Raw genomic sequence first — 22,096 nt, forward strand, 5'->3', positions numbered from 1 at the left:
TGCATGTGGAGGAGCGGAGAAGCGAACCCAGTTCACCAGATTACGAGTCTACCGCTCTGGACCATAGCTGGACACCAGACCATGCAGAAGCAATACACTACACCACACTGGCTCTCAAAACAGTTTCATCCAGGCTTCACTGGACTACAGTTCCCATCTGGGTCAGCTTGATGGGAGTTGTAGTCCAACAACATCTGGAGGTTGCCATGTTGGCTCCCCCGGTTTTAAGGTTATATAAATTTGTTCTGAGACAGCATCCTAGCTACGCTGGCATATGTACCAACCCAGCACAATCCATTTTTTTAAAAAAACTGCTAACATTATTATTATTTTTTGGTGCACCTCCCTTCACCCAAAGACCACAGGGCAATTCACAACATAAAAATACAATATGAAAAGACAAAATATATAATAAAACAAAAGCAGAAGCAAAGCAAAGCAACAACCCCCCTCTCCCAGACACATTTCAAAGTCCACAGAGTATCAGCCAAGCGCCTGGTTGAAACGTTTTTGACTGCTGCCTTAAGACATGCAATGAAGGCACCAGGCGAGCCTCACTGAGGAAAGCATTCCAGAAACAGGGAGCCACTGCAGAAAAGGCCCGTTCTTGTGTTGCCACCCTCCGGACCTCATGTGGGGGAGGCACAAGAAGAAGGGACTCAGATGATGATCTCAGGGTCTGGGTAGGTTCATAAGGGGAGAGGCGGTCCTTGAGGTATTTTGGTCCTGAGCCATTTAAGGCTTTATAGGTAAACATTCAAATGAAGAAGAAAATATGGCCCAACTCCCAATCATAAGCAAACACAAAAAGCTTTTGCCCATTGTAGTATAACAATGCAAGTAGCTGGACACCAGACCATGCAGAAGCAATACCTTTCCCCTGCAAAGTAGACATGCCCTAAGTTGAGCTAGCCAACCTTGTGTCGTCCAGCTATTGTGGACCATAACTCCCAGCCAGCATGGCCAATGATGGGCCTTGCAGTCCAACAACATATGGCAGGTACCATGTTGTATACTCTTGCCCTAAGCTATGGTCACCACAGAGAGGAACCATCACACCACTGCAACAACCCAGTGAAAAGGGTCTCACCTGGTGTCTGGAAGTTGAGTGCCACCAACTGGCTGCCACAGATCCACATAGGCAGAGGATCATAGTTGGAGGAGTCAAGGCGCTGTCCCTTTGGATAGATGCGGGAAAGCTGTAGGCGGTTATATTGCAGAAACTTCTTGCCTTTGATCTTGTTGACATACTTCTCTGCTTTGGTTTCGGGGAAGGAGGACATGTCTCTGTAGCAAGCCCTGTCTGTGCCAATCTCTGTACAGGAAACAGGGCAGACAATGATACGGTGTCAGAATGATCCCACCACAATATTTAACAGGAGAAGAAAGAGCAGTGGGGAGAGAAAGAACTTTTCAGTTCCACAAATAGATATGCATATTTATAGTCATTTCTAAAAAAAACCCAAATCAATCAACTTCAGAAATCTAGAGTCAATTTTCACATCTATAAAAAATTAAACCATAAGAATCTATGTCCACTTTTTCTTCCGTGGGATTATTCAAGTTGTGAATTAGATAAACCAGAGTTATGACTAAATAGTACCGTATTTTTCGCTCTATAAGACGCACCCAACCATAAGACGCACCCAGTTTTAGAGGAGGAGAACAAGAAAAAATATATATCTCCCTCTCTGCGCAGCGCCTCTCCAGCAAAGTGGGAGGAGAAATGGAAGGGGCTCTGTTTCTCCTCCCGCTTTGCTGAAGGGGCACTGCACAGGTTTCCCTCTCTGCGCAACACCCCTTCAGCACTGAAGAGGCACTGCTCAGAGAGGGAAAGCTGTTCAGCGCCTCTCCAGTGAAGCGAAGTCAGAACAGCAAGAGGGATCGCTGTGCAGCAAAAGCAGCGATCCCTCTTGCTGTTCTGGCTTCTGGGATAGCCGTGCCAAGCCTCTTCAGGGCAGGGGGAGCGTTCCTCCCGTTGCCCTGAAGGGGCTTTGCGTGGCTATCCCTGAAGCCAGGAGAGTGAGAGGGATCGGTGCACACCGATCCCTCTCGCTCTCCTGTCTTCAGCGAAAGCAACGCAAAGCCTCCTGAACGCAGTGGAAGGAGCCCTCCCACTGCACTCAGGAGGCTTTGCATGGCTATCCCTAAAGCCAGGAGAGCAAGAGGAATTGGTGCGCAACGATCCCTCTTGCTCTCCTGGCTTCAGCGATAGCTGTGCAGACTGCATTCGCTCCATAAGACGCATGCACATTTCCCCTTACTTTTTAGGAGGGGGAAAGTGCGTCTTATAGAGCGAAAAATACGGTATATCCAACGATAATCAATTTGCAATGATTACAAATTAGGTTTTGAACCAATATAGAAAAGAAATACTATATTGCAACTACTGGTGTGTTTTTGTCATGGTTGGCAAACACCTTTCAAATACCTACAAGTGAGAGCTTTACTAATCTACCCTGCCAGATTGGCAATGATTTAGAAGCTTCAACTAAAACATCACAAGGCTGAACTAATGCCAGTAATCAGCTCTAGCCGCGCAATGGGTCACTGCACAGCATTTGCAATATTTGCCTAATGGAATCTGCACATACTTTCTTCATCAAAGGGGACAGGACGACAGTAGATGACCAGCTCAGAAAGCTCCAGTGCTATCTTCTTCCTCCTCTCCATCATCTTGCCTTCCGAAAGCTGACAAAGAATAAAAGACAGTAGGGTTTATTAACTGTATCGGCAGAAGCACTGGCTCAGTTACACGCTAACAGAATCAACATTCAATGAGCAGAAAACAGGAACAGCAGGACAAGTGGATTTCACTGCCATTTGAAAAGTGTGTGAAATATTGTGAAAAGTGTGTGCTTTTCTACAAAGGCACATCTTCAAGACAGTCAGCAAACCTCTCCCCACTGCACTCAATCACTTAAACGGCAGAGACAGCAGGGAACCAACCACTTGCAGGGATACGAAACATAATGAGTGGAGCATCTCCATTCTGGTCTGTTACTCTTCGGGCATTCCTATATAACCCAGATATTTAATTTTATTTTCACATTTCATGCAGTGACCACAAGAGCCTTCATAACAAGTTCCTCAACTTTTGCATCTATGGCTTACAAAAGTTTAAGAGGCCACATATCTTACCCTGGCATCAGCAGTTTGGGCGGCTTCACGGATTTTCTTCACCCAGTCCAACAGGTCTTCATGTGTGTCAGCTGCTACATCCAGGGACCATCGTGTGATGGAAGCCATGCTGATAGAGAAGACAAACATGCGATTGTTCTTTCCCTCTGGGCGGATGGCTGTGGATGAGGAACGAGCAGAAAAACAAGGATGAGGCCACAGCCTGCCTCAAGACCCTCACAGACATGATCTATACGAGAGTTATAGTTAAAAATTTCTCCATAGTATGTAGGTGGTATTGATAACTGATAAAATGAGAAAGAAGAAGAGATTGAAGAAGGGAGGCAGCGACAACATCCTGGTTGGACTGTTTCTGCACCCCACAAGGCCAGCTGCAGACAGACTGTTGCCCCACTAGACATCATCTGCCCTGTGAGAAGGAAGAAGGCAGGCATACCATCAGGGCCTTCTCAAGTTGGCTTGTCCCCTGGGTCAATTTTACATGGTGTATCATCATTTGTTTGGGTATTTTAAAACTGTAAACTACTTTGGGTGCCTTGTCAGAAAGGCAGTATATAAATGCAATGCAATAAAGTCTCTTTGAAAGAAAGGAAGCAGCAATGGTATTTTTTAAGAGGTAGCTTCAGTGGATATCAACCTTCCCAGACCAAGGGCCTACATTTATCCCCCAGGCCCATATTTAAAATCTCTCTCTCTCTCTCTCTCTCTCTCTCTCTCTCTCTCTCTCTCTCACACACACACACACACACACACACACACACACCCCTACCTCTCTATTTCCTCTTCTTGAGCATTTGACCAGACCAGACTACTGGTCTAGCCCAGCACTGTCCACTCTGACAGGCAGTGTCATCCCAAAGTCTCAGGCAAAGCTTTTCTGCAAAAACACTACCCAATTCTTATTTCTTATATCTTGCCTTTCCCCAGCAAGCCCAAGTCAGCAAAAAATGCAGGTTTAAACACCAAATCAACAATCAGTATGTTTGAGAATTGGGGTTCAGCAGAATGGACAATGAGGTGTGTCACTTTTCACCAGACAATCCTGTTCCAGGTTTGATCTTCAGAACCAGGCACTGTAGATGAGCAGTCTATCCACTCTTCTATATTCCTGTAAGAATCTTATGTGTAAATCACTGGTTCACAAATCTTGCCCAATAGTCAGACCCATGAACACCAGAATTCCATTTTTGCATAACCATCTTCCCGCAGGCAGGCAAGACCCATGCATTTGAAGGGGGCTTGAAATGAGGCAAAACATTCTCGCATGCACAGCCCTTGCTAAATAGCAACCCAGAGAACTGGTCCTGCATGGCTGAGCACTTAGCCATGCAAGGCCTTTATCCTGGAGCAAAGCCTTGGGAACTGAAAACTTGCAGATTAGCAAGGAAAGGTGGGTTCTAAGGAAATAGTTGCAGCCGAAAATCAGCATCGGTTATCGCTTCTTGCCTCTCCCGCCCACCACACAAAGCATCCACTTACCAATCTGACAGGCTGGTACGTCCAGAACTCCTCCAAGTAGGTCTCCCAATGGACTGTTCTCATCTATCTGTTGCTGGAAGCAAGTTCATAGCATATTACTACATTTCTTCACATTTTAGAGTCTGCCCTATCGTGAGAACCTCAGGGGAGGCAATAGAACTCACCCAAATAAATGCATTCTGTTTTAAAATAGCAAAGTATTCTAAAAATATTTAAAATGCCTATCCTTCCCTTGGCCTCCTCCTCCATTGGCAGCTGACTACTCCCTGCTTGGCAGCCTCCACCGTCCAATATGATTTGTGGATAGCAAATTAGAGCTACTCAGTCCTCTGGGAAAGGACCATCTGACACTAAATAAATGCTAAAGAGTAGTAAAATTAATTCTGGATAATATTTAGATTTGCCACATTTGAAGGGAAAGAATTTTATTACAGCGGAGCTTTCTTCTGAGATACCTGCCTGTGTGATTTCATCACACAGTCCTGGCATAGAGGTGTTGACTGTGAACAGAACCAGGCCAGGAAGGATAACTAACACAATCTTTCTCTTATCCACACACATCTCTGAACTGCAGAAGCTTGCAACCATGTATTATTAGTTATTGTTTTCATCATTGTGGCAGATAACAACACTTATTTTATTTCGTAACATTTATATACCGATTGTTTGTAAAACAAACAAAAACCCCCTGAAATAAAGCACTTTAAAATGAATGAATTAAATTTTGGGCTACAACTCTCAACATAACCTGATTATTGATCACACTGGCTGGGACTTATGGGAGTTGTAGTCTAAAACACATGAAGAACAACCAGATTGCAGAAGGCCAAACTTGAAACTAATAACCAATGTATATGTAATATACCAATGTAAATGTATGCAGGCAGCCACAGAAGACTGTCGGCAATGGACTCTCCCTTCATGGAGTTTTGTAAGCAGAGGTTGGATGGCCATCTTTAGTTGAGATTCCTGCATTGCAGGAGATTGGACTAGATGACCTTGTTAGGATATTTCCGTTCCACCTTAAAAGGGAGCAGGCTTTTGTAAGCAACAGAGTCTGCGCATGTCCTATTCACAGGATGTTTATGCTTGCTGTTTTTCCTTTCGTTTTCTCAGTTGGCCAGAAATGCTGACACAGAACGGTCACGTTTTCTTTTGTTCTGTTAAACGCTAATAAAGTCTGTAAATTATGCTCTTCTGCGGTGCAAGCTTTTGGCTGTGCTTCTGCTGATAAACAGTGTACACAAGCCTGGAATGATGCTAGGAATTTCCAGAGGCTTCGTGTCGCTAACTGCTGGATCTGCCTGTCTACGGAAGATCAATGGTCGTCCAGAACTCCGGCTTGGGGGCTCATGATGGACACTATCTCCCTGGCAGATTCCCAACAACAAGGTTATGGGCCCAGATTCACGGCACCTACAGGAGAGTAAAGCTGCAACAGACTGCGTTAAAGAGGTATGGTGGGAAAAGCGAAAGAAAAAAAGGGAGGTTTTTGGCTTTTCTGTTTTACCTCGTCTTTGATCTCCGGCAAGGCAGATTAATTGGCCTGGGAGCCGAGCCAAAGAGTTCGTGATTAATGGGCTGCCAAGATAAGGAGTCTTTGAAGGCATAAGACTCACGGCTAATGCCAAAAGCTGGAATGGAATTTTTCCAAGCTTCTGAAACTGCTCCGTGTCCTAAGTTGGATGGGCAGAATTATGAACCCTGGGCAAACTGGTGTGAGAGTTTACTGCGTCAGTTTGGGGTGTGGCATGTTGTTTCTGAAGCCCCCCCAGTTCCTCTGACAGAGAGATGGAAATCAGCTGATTCGAGAGCGATGGACATAATAGTCCTATCCGTATCTCTTGAGGAAATTAAGACGCTGGCTGGCAACACCACTGCACGTGGAATGTGGTCTGCTTTAAAAAAGCTCATTTGCCAGTAATCCCAGCCCAGAGTTTGACTGCATCGGAGGTCCTAGCTGTTTCCCAGAATGCAATTGAGTGCAGGGATGCTGAGGGCACCGGTTGCAAGCTGCAGGGGGAGCTGACCGTCACGTCATCCCAGGCAGCATTCCAGCCTCCAGGGGGAGCCAAGGAGTCGGCAGCTGAGAGCTCTGTTTCTCGTGAGAACCAAGGTCATCACCTTTGCAGAGGCCGGAAAGGCAAAGGTAAACAGAGCCACAGGCAGACACCTGCAGATGGCCAGGAGCAGAGGGAGGGTGAAGAGCCCGCGCAAGGGGAAAACAAAGCATTGTTTGCTGGCACGGCTTCACCAAAGGCTAAAGGCAAGTCTGCTGGCCAGGAGCAGCAGGGGGGCAAGCTGCAAAAGCCCAAACCGCTGGAAAACAAGGGTTTGCTTGCTGTAAAGACTGCTCCAACAGCCAAAGGCAGGTTTATTGTGGACTCAGGTGCCAGCCGCCACGTTTCCAAGGACAGGCATCTCTTTATCTCCTTCAAGCCACAGGAAGGTGAGATCCACCTGGCTGATGGAAGGACGTTGCAAATTGCAGGAGAAGGGACTGTGAAACTTGCAAGTTTGCACACAACCATCAGCGGTGTACTATATGTTCCAGGAGCGGCGAGCAACTTGCTGAGCGTCCCACAGCTTACTGGACGTGGTTTTCGGATTTCCTTCAAGAGGAGCGTCTGTGTCATCAGTAAAGGCAAAGAGGACTATTTGCATGCAAAGTTTATGGATGGTTTGTTCCATATAACTTATGATGACACTGCTGTTGTATCTAATGCTGATTCTTGTTGTGTTGCACAAACTAACAAAGTTCTTCATGCAGGTTGCATTCATGATGCGCATCGAAGGTTTTGTCACCTCTCTTGGAAGGCACTGGCCAAGATGCCAGAGGTGGTTGAGGGTTTGAACATCAAACCCTGTAAATTTCACATGAAATGTGTATCTTGTGCAGAGAACAAGGTGAAGGTTGCTCCAAAGGCAAGGAGTCTAGCAGGCAGGCCTCCAAGCCCTACCAGCTAGTGCACGCAGACCTGGTTGGGCCACTTGCGCCCTCTTTAGGGGGAGCAAGGTATTTCATGATTCTAATTGATTCTTTTTCCAGGTACATTCATGTGTATTTGCTCGAACAGAAATCGCAAGCGTTTCCGAAGTTTAAGGAATTCTGTGCTTGGTTGGAGAATGTGCACGGTAAACGCATTTCTTGTTTGTTTACTGATCGGGGCGGGGAGTTTACTTCTCAGCAGTTTGAAGCTTTCCTGACTGAGAAGGGAATCCAGCATGACATGTCAACGCCCAGATCGCCATGGATGAATGGGCTTGCGGAGAGAGCAAATCAAACATTGCTGCAAGGAATCAAAACCTTGTTGCATGATGCCAATCTCCCTGATAAGTTTTGGGGGGAGGCTCTGGGGAATTTGGTTTACACCTTTAATCGCAGATTGTCATCACCCATTGGTTGTACCCCCTATGAGAAGATGTTTGGCAAGAAACCCAACACCAAACACATGAGAATTTTTGGTTCGGACATGTGGGTACGCACACAACAAACCAACAAGCTTGGGAAGCGTGGGGCACATGGTTTGTTCATGGGGTACGAAAAAGGTGCATACAGGGTATGGATGACTGACTCTAAATCCATAAAGTTCACAAGGAGTGTTGAGTACAATCCCAAGTGGGGGGAAAATGTGGGAATTTTCCAGAGTTACCCAGAGGAGGATGAAGGTGATGTCAAGCAAGCAGCTAAAGATGAGAAAGCTGCTGCTGCTGCTGATAATGATGAGGATGAGGATGAGGATGATGATGATGATGATCAGAGTTCGGATTCCAGTTCAGTGGGCGGCGCTGCTGCTGATGTCAGTGAAAGTGATGACACAGCAGACTACCAGAGCGCAAAGGCCTCAGTCAGACCATCTGATGCGTCTGACAATGAACTGGAAGAACCACTGTTCACCATTGGTCACTTTTCTCCTAAGAAAGAGGAGATGAGTCCAGAAGACTTGCGTCTAGTACGCAGATCTGAAAGGGCGACCAAGGGCAGACCTCCAAAGAGGTATGCTGATGAGTTTGCTAAGACAGCAACTGCTGTTCTTGGTAGCTCAGAGAAGGTATGGGAACCTTCAAGCTTCAAAGAGGTTCAGGAGTTGACCTCTAAAGATGCTGAGCCTTGGCTTAATGCCATGAAGGCTGAAGTTGATTCCTTGAACAGGAACCAAACTTGGGAACTGGTACCGGTAGTCCCAGGAATGAGACTGGTTGGCAGCAAATGGGTCTTCAAGGCCAAGACAGACCAGAATGGCAAGGTAGTCAGACACAAAGCCAGATTGGTTGCCAGAGGTTTTTCACAGGTACCAGGACAGGATTACCACGAGACCTACTCACCCACAGTCAAATATGAGAGCATTCGGCTGATGCTCAAGGTCGCTGCGGAGGAGAAACTGCATGTTTCCCACCACGACATTAATACAGCTTTTTTGTACGGGATTTTGAATGAACAGCTGTTCATGCTTCCACCTGATGGGATGGAGATACAGAAGGGTATGGTCTGTAAACTGCGGAAATCCTTATATGGTCTTAAGCAGAGTGCCAGGTGTTGGAACACAAAACTCACTGAGACACTGCTTTCTCTAGGTTTTCACCAGGGCAAAGCTGATCCATGTGTGTTTGTCAAGGAGGAGGGGCAAAACAAACTGTATTGTTTATGTTTTGTTGATGATCTTCTGATGTTTTGGAAGAATCAGGCTTTTTACCAAAGCACCCTAGCTCAGCTGAAGGAGCACTTTGACATGAAGGATCTTGGTGAGGTATCCAACTATCTTTCTCTGCAGGTGGAGAAGGACCAAGCAGGTAATTTTCTGGTACACCAAACACAGAAAATTGCTGATGTATTAACCAGGTTGAATTTGGTTGATGCAAACCCAGCAGACACACCGATGGTGACAGGTTACCAGGTAGACAGTACTGCTGAAGCGTTTTCTGACACAACGCTATACAGATGCATTCTAGGCAAGCTGAATTTCATTGCCAGATGTTCAAGACCTGACATAGCTGTAAGCTGTAATCTGCTTAGCAGACATGCCAACAATCCTACGGTTCAGGATTGGAAAGCTCTGAAGCGCATAGCCCGCTATTTGAAAGGGACTATGCACTACAGGCTGAGGTTCACCAGTCAGAAGACTGGAGGTCTTGAAATCTTTGCAGATGCAAGTTTTGGAAGTGACACCACGGATGGTACAAGCACTTCTGGAGTATGCTACATGTACAACCACTGCCTGTTTGACTGGTTGTGCAAGAAGCAGACAACAGTGAGCCTAAGTTCCTGTGAAGCAGAACTCAATGCTCTGTCATTTTCACTCATGGACTGTGAATGGTTGATGCAACTGTTTAAGGACATCAGGGTGTCTGTGAAATGTCCTATACAAGTGTATCAAGACAATAGATCGTGTTTGGCTTTGCTGAACTCCGAGAGTTGCAAGCAGAGAACCAAGTACTTGCAGATTAAGTTACATCGTGCAAGAGAGTGTATCCAGAAAGGACTGATTCAGGTGTCCTACATGCCAGGAAATGAAATTCCTGCTGATCTGTTGTCTAAGGTTGTTAACAGAGAACAACTAAAGGTTTATGTACAAAAGTTGCAATTGGGTGAACCACAGGTACAACAGGTTACACGGAAAGGGGGAGGATGTTAGGATATTTCCGTTCCACCTTAAAAGGGAGCAGGCTTTTGTAAGCAACAGAGTCTGCGCATGTCCTATTCACAGGATGTTTATGCTTGCTGTTTTTCCTTTCGTTTTCTCAGTTGGCCAGAAATGCTGACACAGAACGGTCACGTTTTCTTTTGTTCTGTTAAACGCTAATAAAGTCTGTAAATTATGCTCTTCTGCGGTGCAAGCTTTTGGCTGTGCTTCTGCTGATAAACAGTGTACACAAGCCTGGAATGATGCTAGGAATTTCCAGAGGCTTCGTGTCGCTAACTGCTGGATCTGCCTGTCTACGGAAGATCAATGGTCGTCCAGAACTCCGGCTTGGGGGCTCATGATGGACACTATCTCCCTGGCAGATTCCCAACAGACCTTGGGGAATCCCTTCCAATGCTGTGATTCTAAGTCTCGCTGGGCAGAGAGACCCAGAGAACTTGCCAGAACAGCAAAGGTCTTCTCCCACATCCCAGCTGAATGTAAACTAAGTGTTTGTGTGATGCATAGGACAGCCCATCTGGAAGATCTTATTGAGCAGGCAGGCTCACATGGAAGAAGGTGGCCCTTTGGGTATTTAGAAGGCCTTATTTCAAGACCAAAACTCAAGCTGAGCTTTCCCCGGAATCTGAAGCTGAAAAGACTCCACAGCTCTCTTTCCATCTTTCTCCAAACTGAATGCTCACCTCCCTCTCAGGCTCCAAGCCTGTTGGACTAGCTATTTCTTCTACGTAGTTAGATGGAAACCACAGCTGCTTCTTACCGCCACAGTCTCCTCTCCACCTGGAAGGAATGAAAAGATGCATGTGCAAAGCCATACACGTTCTACACAAAACTAGTGTTATTTTGTACCAAGGTGATCAAAATGCATCGATTAGAACGTAGATGTGTGGCATTAAGCAGACCAACAGAGCTAGCTAGCTGTGCACTAAGCTATAGACCTGCCAGTAGTGGAGTGTGCAGGAGGGCAAACGAGGATACTCTCTTGTTAATTTTGCCTTGATTCCAAGGAATGGAAATAAGTTACCAAATTCATGCCCTATCATACCACTAGCAGAAACACTTCCCTGTGCCAAAGTGTAAAGTGATCTTGACTAAGGGCTGAAGCTGAAGTTCAGTAGCAGACCTTGTATCTGGAAACCCTAGTCCAGGCATCCCCAAACTCGGCCCTCCAGCTGTTTTGGGACTACAACTCCCATCATCCCTAGCTAACAGGACCAATGGTCAGGGATGATGGGAACTGTAGTCCCAAAACAGCTGCAGGGCAGAGTCTGGGGATGCCTGTCCTAGTCATTCCCAAACAGCTGCAAAGCAGCATGGCGAGTTTATAATACAAGATGGAGAGGAGAGGGGTGGAGAAGTTGTTGGAAGGAGTTGTAAGAGGAAAGTGGTGGATGGGGGAAGTGTTAAGTCTCCCTTTCAAATCACCTCTACCAACTCTACCTGCTTTTCAGTTGTTCAGGAGCAACCTAGGTTCCCAGAGTCTGGGAACCAAAGGGTTTGGCTCTAAAAACGAGGCGGGTGTTCATCTTCGCATTTTGCTTGTTTAAAACATATAAAAGGGGGAAGTTCTTTTCAAAAGGCATTACCAGGAATGGGAAAGTCAGCAAACGCCCTGTTGCTGCTTGGAGATGTGATCTCTGGGAGATCTTTTTAAAAGGACCGATCATCTGGTGATTGAAGGAAACTCACCAGCCTCCTTCTTGCTTTTCCACATTCTGGATGATGGCATTTTTGGTGAAGGTGAGCTCATCCTCTCGTTGAGCCTTATAGTCAAACAAGGCTTTGACAGCACACTGAAACACATACAAAATAATGAGGCTAGGTGATCCCGGCAGAAGCCGAGATGAAGTCACATAACACTCATTCCAGCCTGGTGGAATGCTCTGTCTCATGAGACCAGGGCCCTGCGGGATCTGATTTCTTTCTGCAGGGCCTGTAAGACAGAGTTGTTCCACCTGGCCTTTGGCTTAGAATCAGTTTGATTGTCTCCCCCTCTTTCTTTTCCCTTTCTCCTCCTATGAAGAGATTGCACCCTAATGTTTTAATGTTGTACCTTAATCTTTTAAACTGTATTTTAATCAACTTGTTTTTATTATTGGTTGTTAGCCGCCCTGAACCTGGTCTTGGCTGGGGAGGGCGGGGTATAAATAAATAAATAATTATTATTATTACCAAGGAATTCTGCAGAAATCCACTTACAATCAGGTATCAATACCTGCCTCTAAGTCTTTGTGACATGCAAGACCACCGTGGGGGGAAATATACAGTGCAATCAATAGGACAAACTAATGATTGGCCAGGAATTTGCCTACCTTTCAGACTCCCATTACCAGGGTTCAGTTCTCTTTCCAATTTTGTGCGAAAGTCAGAAGTTTCTATATGCAAATAACTTCATGAATATGCTAGTGCCTGGGGTTTAAAATTTAGTGTACTAATGTTTGCAGGGAGGGTAGGCATCAAGGCCCCAATGTGCTAATGGTTTGTTAAGAGCATTCTCCAGACTAAAGATTTATGATGGAGATATGCAAATGCAGCCAAGGCAAGGACTGATCCACAGGGACCACCGTGGTGCTGGAGGGCAGTATTAACCCTTCCCCTCTACACGATTTGCCCAATGGAAGCCACCTCCTCATAAGCTGCTACTTGCCCTGGTAGTGAAAACATATTGGCCACACAAGCAATTTATCAGCTGATCTCATCCCAGTCACATCTCGAGATACAAGTAAAATACCTTGAAGGTTGGCATAGGATTGGCCTCCACATAAAATCCTGGATTCTGACCTTCGTAGAGTGAACCGTAATCTGGTTCCTGGTGAGCAAAGGAAAGAGGATGAGTCTATCTGTATGCTTGTTCAGGCAAGGATAACAGGAGTTAGAAGAGGTGGCTAAAGCCACTCACTTATAAGGCTTATAAGATTTGACAGCTTGGAAACAGGCTGAGTCTCCCCCCACGCTATAGAGTAGGGTGAGCAACTTTTTCTAGACAACTTGCTAGATTCTTATCTCCCCAACCTTTGGTGGGACAAATTTGGCAGGCAGGTGGGGCTGTTTATCTGTCAATCACCAGATGTTACTGTGACATCAGGCGAAGCTGCACTTTGAAGTCCCAGTTGTTGGGATTTCAAAGTGCAGCACAGAGCTGTTTGCAAAAGGGCTTTCAAACAGCCATGTGCTGTTCCTTGAACCTCCAAAAACTAGAGATTTAAGATCAGCGTGGGGTTGTTTACAAAAGACTTTTTAACAGCCTAGCACTGCACTTTGAAACTCCAGTTTTCAGAATTTCAAAGAAAAGTTCAGGGCTGTTAGAAAGCCCTTTTGCAAGCAGCCTCACACTGCTCTTTAAACACCCAAAAGCCAAAGGTCCAAGGAGCAGTGCAGGGTGGTTTGCAAAAGGACTTCCTCCTTCCAACAGCTGGGTGGTAAGAGCATGCCTTAAGCTCTCAGTTGTTCCTTTGAAGCCATGCCAATACTTGCCCTGCACCTGACATCTCATATGACGTTCAGTGTGGTGTTAGTGGGTGTGGTTTGGGGGAAATGACCTCACAGGTCAAATTTGGACCACTAGAGGGCCAAGTCTGACCCATGGGACAGAGGTTCTCCATCCTTGCTCAAGAAGTGGACATCTCACTGAAGAGAGGATATTGTGGATACCAATAGGCTGGTTGACAAATGCAGGTCGGTCTTCTAGCTAGGCAGTACCAGAGATCCAACTACTCCATTTCCTTAGAGAAGGGATAGGGAACCTTTTTGGTCAGGTCAGGTTTCCCCGCCACACTGCAAGCCAACTTTGACAGATGGGTGGGGCTGGGAAAATGCTGTAAAAGCAACACCCAGTAGGATTGAAAGAAAAACCCTGCCCATCAGCTGACATCACCCAGTGATATCAGGTGATGGACAAGTGAGAGTGATTTTGAAGAATGACTTTGCAGGCTAAATTAGATCCCCTGGCAAGTGAAGACTGGGATTTGGAGATTCCCCATCCCTGCCATATTTTAGGAAAAACAAGAGCAGTTGCGACCACAGTCCCAGGAAGAACACACTGGATTCCATTCCTAACACCATACTCACCGCCGTCCCGATCTTCTCCAACATTTCCTCATTAATCGGATACCTCAGCTTCATCTTGCGATACAGCGGGTGCTTCTCGTAGTAGCTGATTAAATCCACAAGGCTCTCGAATTCTGAGTTACCCAAAATGACGGTCTGGCCATCCTGCTGGACTCGGCAGTGCTTTATCTTCCCTTCTGCCCTGGGGAACAAAACAGCAGAAGAACAAGTGATCAGTCATTTGCCAAACAACCACTTAACAATGGCTGAAGAGGGTGTTTGTTGCATGATGATGGGGGGGGTACTTTCCTTCCCTACATTTCACAGCCACGACGACACATATATAAGGCTTCCTTTGAAGGTGACCCAGAAACTACAACTAAACCAGAATGCGGCAGCTAGACTGGTGACTGGGAGCAGCTGCCAAGACCATATAACACCGGTCTTGAAAGACATACATTGGCTCCCAGTACGTTTCCGAGCACAATTCAAACTGTTGGTGCTGACCTTTAAAGCCCTAAATGGCCTCAGTCCTGTATACCTAAACGTGCATCTCCACCCCCATTGTTCTGCCCAGACAGAGATCCAGCGCCGAGGGCCTTCTTGGTTGCGGCACCCACCCTGTGGAACACCCTCCCACCAGATGTCAAAGAGAACAACTACCAGACTTTTAGAAGACATCTGAAGGCAGCCCTCTTTAGGGAAGCTTTTAGTGTTTGATGGACTACTGTATTTTAATATTTTGTTGGAAGCCGCCCAGAGTGGCTGGGGAAGCCCAGCCAGATGGGCGGGGTATTAATAATAATAATAATTTATTATTTAAGGAAGTCCATGTTACCTGGGAGACAAACTACTCACCGAAAGGAGATCGCGTAGGAGTTTGGCTCGCTCCTCTTGCGCACCAGAAAGGCCCCATCCCGCGGCACCCGCATCAGCATGCGCTCTGCCAGAGGCCGGGTGAGATTAGCGTGATACCATCTGGGGGGTGGGGTGAAAATATTGCAATGTAAGTGAATGTAGCACAGCAGTACCTGATAAATGCCTGGACCCCAGGCTTAACTCTGTTTCACAGAAGAATACCACTTGGCTGTATTGTTTCCTTTGGAGATTTAGAGCCATTGTGGTTTCGTTGCAGATGCAGGAAACCAGCTAATGCAGCATCACAAGCCCAGTCTTCGTTTTCACTAGGGGCCAGTGCAGAAGCAATGTTTCCACTGTTAAGAGGTCAGAAACAGACCACATATGGTCTGTGGGTCCTTCTCTTACATACAAATCCAATCCTTCCCTGTGGCAAAGCCACGCTTAAAGGTGACCTCTGCACACATCCCAACCATGGTGAATGCTAACTAAGACTCCAAGCTGATCTGCACACACCAGTTAGGATAACCATGGTTAGCCTCCAAACGGTTGTAGGCAGGTTTTATGCTTAGGGATTTTGTGGCACAAGGGGATATTGCAGGCACAAATCTGAAGAATGTTAATTCTCCCAGCTCTTAAAGCAAACTGGAAGGAAAGGAAAATGTGGTCCTTTGGCTTCCTTCCTGAGCTCTGTTCAGCTCCATTTCATTTCCCTGCATCTCTAAACTGGGGATCCATAATAGTTCAGAGGTAGTTTTTTATTAAAATTAAATGTGTGTCAGCAGGGGAGAAAGCTTTACATAAACAGTGCAGATGAGTTAAATGTAAAAGAGTGGTTTGAGCATTCTAGAATACCATTCAGATTACACTCTTTGGAGACTTCTGCGGGATTTGTCTTTTATGTTAACCAAGTTGTGGAGAATGGCTTGAAAGCACCAGATTTGTGTGTCTGTCCTGCCTTTCCAATGAAATTTTCCAAGGGCCCACATAAGAGGATGAAAATTCAATAGAAGACAAGCACATAATAAGGAATAACAGCTAAAAAGAAGACAGAGATAGCAGGTTAAATAGCATAAAACTATGACATTGTAGTTCCTCTTCTGAAGCAAAGTAGGTTAGTAGGGCAAGGATGGGGAAGCAGTGGCTTTTCAGATATTTCGGGGCTATAACTCCCATCAGCCCCAGCCATCACACCAATGGTCAGAGATGATGGGAAATGATGTCAAGGGACATCCATAGGGCCACAGGTCCCCAACCCTGCAGTAGGGCAATAGAACTAACCAAAATAAAACCACTCCAATTAAGTGTGAGCTATATCCAAAACTCTGTGGGTTAAACCACAGAGCCTAGGACTTGCCAATCAGAAGGTCGGCGGTTTGAATCCCCGTGACAGGGTGAGCTCCTGTTGCTCGGTCCCTGCTTCTGCCAACCTAGCAGTTCGAAAGCACATCAAAGTGCAAGTAGATAAATAGGTACCACTCCGGCGGGAAGGTAAACGGCGTTTCCGTGCACTGCTCTGGTTCACCAGAAGCGGCTTAGTCATGCTGGCCACATGACCCGGAAACTGTACACTGGCTCCCTCGGCCAATAAAGCGAGATGAGCGCCGCAACCCCAGAGTCGGTCACGACTGGACCTAATGGTCAGGGGTCACCTTTACCTTTACCTATATCCAAAATCATCACTCAAGGTGCTAAATTCAGGCTACAATATTCTTGAGTGATCTCAGCCCTAAGGCAACAACTTTATTGGAATTCTGACATAAGCAAAAGGCCAAAAACGCGTTGGCTTACTCCTTGCTCTCATGAGCGTTGGTCTGTGGCACAGGTTCAGTCAGCCTCATCTCAAATTCATTGCATCTGAGTGGCACCTGCTGATAATGAGTGATGAGGTCATAAAGACTGTTGAACACCAGGTTATCGGTGAGGAAGAATTTGGGGCTGCCAGCATCCTGCCGGGAATGGATCCGGCAGTGTTGCACTTTCCCATTGCGCCTGCATGCAAGAAAAACAAAGGTCAGCAGTGAAATCCCATGTGTGTTTACACAAAATAAGCCCCAGTATACTCAGTGTGGCTTAGTCCTTAGTAAATGCACTTACAATGACAGCCTAAAATTGCTTTTTAAAATAAAGAAATATTATTTTAGTTACATTTCCCCCCTAACAATAGCCGTCACACTGCCTGAAAACATGAGTGTCATGTGAAGAGTGAAAGTTGCTTATTCAGTAGGGTGGAACAGATTGGGATAGGTTGGTAGACCTTGAGAGTATCCAACCAGCTCTTTGTATGGTTTTGCCTTAAAACAACAGGCGGTATGCAAGAAAGGGGAGAAACAGCAGCACTCAGTTGACGAAAAGGATGAAGCAAAGGCTGCTTGGGGAAATTTCAAATTACACGAAAAGCTAAGACCAGGTATCCAGTAGTGTGTGGACTTCAAAAAGCCTGACCTAAACTTCAGTCCTAATGCTACTTATCTTGGAGTAAGCCCCATTGAATAAATATGGTTAGAATTGTGCTGTTAAAATGTTGGCATTAATGTGTGCGTATTAACAGGAACAAGTTTCTACCCCTCAACATTAAAACCTCAAAACACCTTCACAACTACTGCTAAAGCCTTGGAAATCCAAGATGCGGTATGCAACTATTCCAGTAATCAAACAGCAGGGTTCCTTTGCACAGCAAAGCTTCCTGTTCAATCTAGTGACTAATTTCAAAAATGCAATGGACTCGGAATGCTGGCTTTGGATGTGAAAGACAGGTTTACATCCCTTCTCACAGCAACGCATCTCAATGTGTGGCCTTGGGCAAGTTACCATTGTTCTCACAGATGCGAGGTCAAATAATGTAAACACTGCATAGAATTCAACAGCAAAGGTAAGCTAAATAGTAGTACACACACACACACTGCTTCTCAATCTGCCATTAGCCATCTTTTCCCAATTCCTACATAAACTGAATGAATTATGTATCATCCAAGTATTTGCCTAACAGGCAAATTCCATGAATCTTCTGGCTAGAGGGAGAGAGAGAGAGATTGTGCAATGCTCATATCCATTAACCTATGTCTTTCAGTTACACATCTAGTTACAGAGATACCAGAAGGATGGATACCATGCCCAAGATTTTCTTACCAAAAAGAAAGGGTGTAATCGCCAACAAAGGTCTCACTCTCTCGCACCAAGAAAGAACCGTCAGGGGCTCCCGTCTCTATGCAGTACTCGGTCAACAGCCTTTCCGCTATGTGTCGCCCATCACGCCCAGCTCCCAGCTTGCCATGGAACCACTTTTCGGTCGAGTGGAGTTCAGTGCTGTTGCTCACCTAGTATGGAAACAAAAGGTGGCTGACCAGCTTAGTTTCCTGTGGACAGGACCAGCTCTGTATGACGGCAGAGCCACACTACATTGTCTTGGAATTCAACTTCCTCTTCCCTGTAAATCTCCTTCCAGATTTCAGGAATCTAGATTCAGCGCAGGAGGAGACCAGTGTTCTCAGGAGCTTCAGAAATACTCCTCAATGTGCTATTATAGCATAAATGGCATACAGCATAAATGGACAAGCAAACTCGAGAGAGACCAAGGGGTTGGAGCATGCAACCTCTGCATCTAACAGCAGGCTATAACCAATATTTGTGAAAACAGTGCACTCATCTCAATGTGCAGTCAGCTGCAGGGTTCCACATAATCACAGCTTCACAGGGGATATTCAATGGGACCCTTTGTTTATATTTATTTTTGGTGGGAAGTCAATGCATGTTTATTTTGGGATTTAATTTGCTGTTTTTCCCTTTTTTATATAGTGGCCTTCCTGTTTACCATTTTTTCCACTGCATTAAGATGGGCTTTTCTAATATGATGAGGAGTTCAGTGTTAAAGTGGGCCACTACTAATTAACAGAGGGGAAAGAAGACATGATTGGTCTGGCTTGCTTTTAGCCCTTCCAAAAGTGAATCACCATAGCACACTATCATCAATCACTGGATCGAGGGTATTTGAATGAAGATGGTATTATAAGGGAAACCCACTTTCAGTCTTATTTGGTTTGTTCTTTAAGTTTCACACCAATAGGGCATCTTGCGTCCTTTATCACAATACAAAAAATACTGCAAATGCCCATAACCTTCATAGGTTGTTTTTTTTAAATCATGACTGTATTTAATGAATATTTATCTGTGCTGCTCAAGGTACAGTGGTAGTATATACTGCTGAGACAGCTGGCTACTGGAAAGTAGGGTGATGAGGCAGCAGGTAGATCAGTTCAATGCATGCTCCTATACCTGCACCACACTGACCTTTCCACCACCTCAACTCTCCAGGTAAGAACAGTAATATGGCTGGTGGGATGCTAAGTGCACAGTGGTGCCCATCTCCAGCTGCCACTGCTCCATATGTCACACCCATACAAGTACCTTCTAATGTAGGAAGAGTCATTCCTTCCAGACCTGAACGGCTGAGAAGCCTGAAGATCTTAAGCAGCTCAGAAGAAAAACTGTGGCAAGTTGTTTCACGTACCTCCTTTTGCTCCTCCTCATCCTCATTTCCCAAATCACTGCTTCTCTCTCCAGAGTAATAGATTTTGCTACTGGTCAGGACAAAGTAATGGGGGTTCCAATCCTGCAAACACACATGTAGAAAAGATGTTCATCCTAGAATATTACGCTCAATACATCAAGTCTATCGGGGGGGCTTATCCTGAGACTAACATCAACCGACATGTTGAGACAACCTTTGGACAAGGACCTGTCTGCTTTGTAAGTGCCATAAAAAGTAAAAAGAAGAAGAAGAAGAAGAAGAAGAAGAAGAAGAAGAAGAAGAAGAAGAAGAAGAAGAAGAAAGATAAGCAGCACCTGCCTAAACTCTTCTTTTTTTTAAGTGTCAGATGCTTCCATTTGTAAAATGGAGTCCTATGAAGATATTATACAGAGGGATTTGGCTTTGCTTTGTATTACAACATACTTTTCTTACAGTCACTGCCCCTGCAAAGGCCCATGTGATCATTTAAATAAATGTTCATGTTGGCCAGACCCAAGCACCACTTTTAGCCACATGCTGCCTGCCCACTAGGCCCCTGGCAGCCCTGCCCCAGTTGGCTTGTTTATTCATTACAGGGTGGAGACATAGCATGTGGCAATACCCAAATGTATTTACATGCAGAGCTTTTGTTCATTGTTCCATTACCATGCATGTGTTTTAATCATTCTAAGGTGTCATTATGGTCAGGTCTAGGATGCCAGCAATCACTGGCTGTAGGAAGTGAAAGGTCTAGGTGTAACCGGAGTGTCAGCAGAAGTGAAAAGAGAAAGTTTTTGTGTGCATTAAATGGATCACAATACATCTATGGTCAAAAGAGGGGTTACAGCATCCTTTCTCAGACAGCTTAATTGCTGTTTTGATCATACAGACCAACCAAGTCTAGGCAACTTAGTAGTGAAGCAGAGGAGTCATAAGCAGCAGTAACAAGAAGCTCACATGATTGATGGGGTCTTCGAGGTAGAGGATTCCATTCTTTATTGAGTTGCTAATATCATTCTCTGAATACACAGCTGTGGATGGCACTTCTTCATAAGCACTGCCCTCAGCCAGTTTCTTGTGCTGCAACGAGAGGTATACACCTCAGCTTCTCTAAAAAATGAACCCAAGAGAACAAGACCTGCCTTTTGGATATCTCTAGGGCTCCCACAACTAATTATGGGGCACAACAGAGTTTGCACACTGAAGATTTTGCACACTGAACAAGACCTGCCTTTTGGATATCTCTAGGGCACCCACAACTAATTATGGGGCACAACAGAGTTTGCACACTGACCCTGAAGATTTCCTAGCTAAATCCTGCCTGAAGTTCAACTTTGAGAATATTACTAAGCTGAAGTCTTAAGAGTAGCAAACTTCCCAGCGCTGGCAGTAAGGGAGAGAATTCTATGGATCTACAACTGTGGACCTATAGGGCACATTCAGTAGCTAATGAGAGCTTTCCCCTAAGCTCTCATAAACACCCTAAGGCACAAGATAAATATTAGATTTGTTCCCTAGCTCACTAAAGAAATCTAATCTTCATCTCATTTCTTAGGCCATTTATTTGCCTTCACAATGCAATAATTGTGATTCTATATTATTTGTATAAATCCCCAGTACCAGAAAAAAGAATGATATACATTACATATCCAGTTAAACTGCAATAACTTAAACAGCAAGGATGCTATATTGGTTGGCACATATATAGGAATTCAGTGGGTCACAAAAACAGGGTTGTTGTTTTTTGCAAAAACAGTTTGTTGTTGTTGTTGTTGTTGTTGTTGTTGTTTTGCAAGATGCATCTTGTAGTCCACAGCATCCCTGGCCAGGCGGATCAATTGTTGTTAGATTTTACAAGCCAACTAGCCTTAGGCAACTTGCAGTAAAGTAGTGTGTTTGAAGCTGTAATGCCAAGAAACCATGTGCCCCACTCCCCATTTTGAGTTCTAGTAGTTATCTTAGCAGCAAAGGCCATGAAAAAGACTTGCCTTTATGAGAATCTTCCTCTTCAGCTGGTTTGGAGATGGAAGCCCATCAGCCGAGATATCTACTGGTTTGGTTAGCAGCATGTCTCCAAAGATCTTCTTAAAGTTCTGAGCCATATTCCTCTGCTGTGCAATGCTGCAGTGATCCTCGATGGACAGGATAACAGGGAAGCTGAAAGCCAAACAAAAACAGCAAGTGATGGCCATTAGGCCAGAATATTGTGGACTGGATAGTCTAGCTGCTAGAGACTATTATTCTATGGTAATTCAGCAGGCACCCATCTCTCAGTATGATCAAGGCTGTGTATACAAGTGACTCTGTGGGAGCATAGAGAAAGCACAGGATGTAACGGGCAGAGTATTCAGCTTCTTGAAAATCTCAGCTTAAGGTTTTTAAAAGTTTAAGTTTTTTTTTTAAAAAAATATCCTTGAAAGGG

The 22,096-nt window shown here is 45.2% G+C and overlaps 1 protein-coding gene across 3 annotated transcripts in view; it reads right to left on the reverse strand.

The window, feature by feature from the left end:
- Positions 1-22,096, reverse strand: part of PLCG1 (phospholipase C gamma 1) — a 108,023-nt gene that overhangs the window by 9,255 nt on the left and 76,672 nt on the right. For all 3 annotated transcript variants that reach the window (XM_083507917.1, XM_083507916.1, XM_083507915.1), the window contains exons 13-26: positions 21,663-21,831; positions 20,632-20,754; positions 19,675-19,776; positions 18,297-18,484; positions 16,959-17,159; positions 15,168-15,287; positions 14,331-14,511; positions 12,994-13,071; positions 11,952-12,055; positions 10,946-11,042; positions 4,621-4,693; positions 3,142-3,299; positions 2,595-2,691; positions 1,091-1,315 (exon numbers count right to left, since the gene is read on the reverse strand). In XM_083507917.1, the coding sequence (XP_083364043.1) occupies positions 1,091-1,315; positions 2,595-2,691; positions 3,142-3,299; positions 4,621-4,693; positions 10,946-11,042; positions 11,952-12,055; positions 12,994-13,071; positions 14,331-14,511; positions 15,168-15,287; positions 16,959-17,159; positions 18,297-18,484; positions 19,675-19,776; positions 20,632-20,754; positions 21,663-21,831 (1,916 nt within the window). The remainder of the gene's footprint in view (positions 1-1,090; positions 1,316-2,594; positions 2,692-3,141; positions 3,300-4,620; positions 4,694-10,945; positions 11,043-11,951; positions 12,056-12,993; positions 13,072-14,330; positions 14,512-15,167; positions 15,288-16,958; positions 17,160-18,296; positions 18,485-19,674; positions 19,777-20,631; positions 20,755-21,662; positions 21,832-22,096) is intronic.

This window comes from Podarcis liolepis, assembly GCF_965112155.1.
Source record: "Podarcis liolepis genome assembly, chromosome: 6".
In the NCBI taxonomy this organism is placed as follows: domain Eukaryota; kingdom Metazoa; phylum Chordata; class Lepidosauria; order Squamata; family Lacertidae; genus Podarcis; species Podarcis liolepis.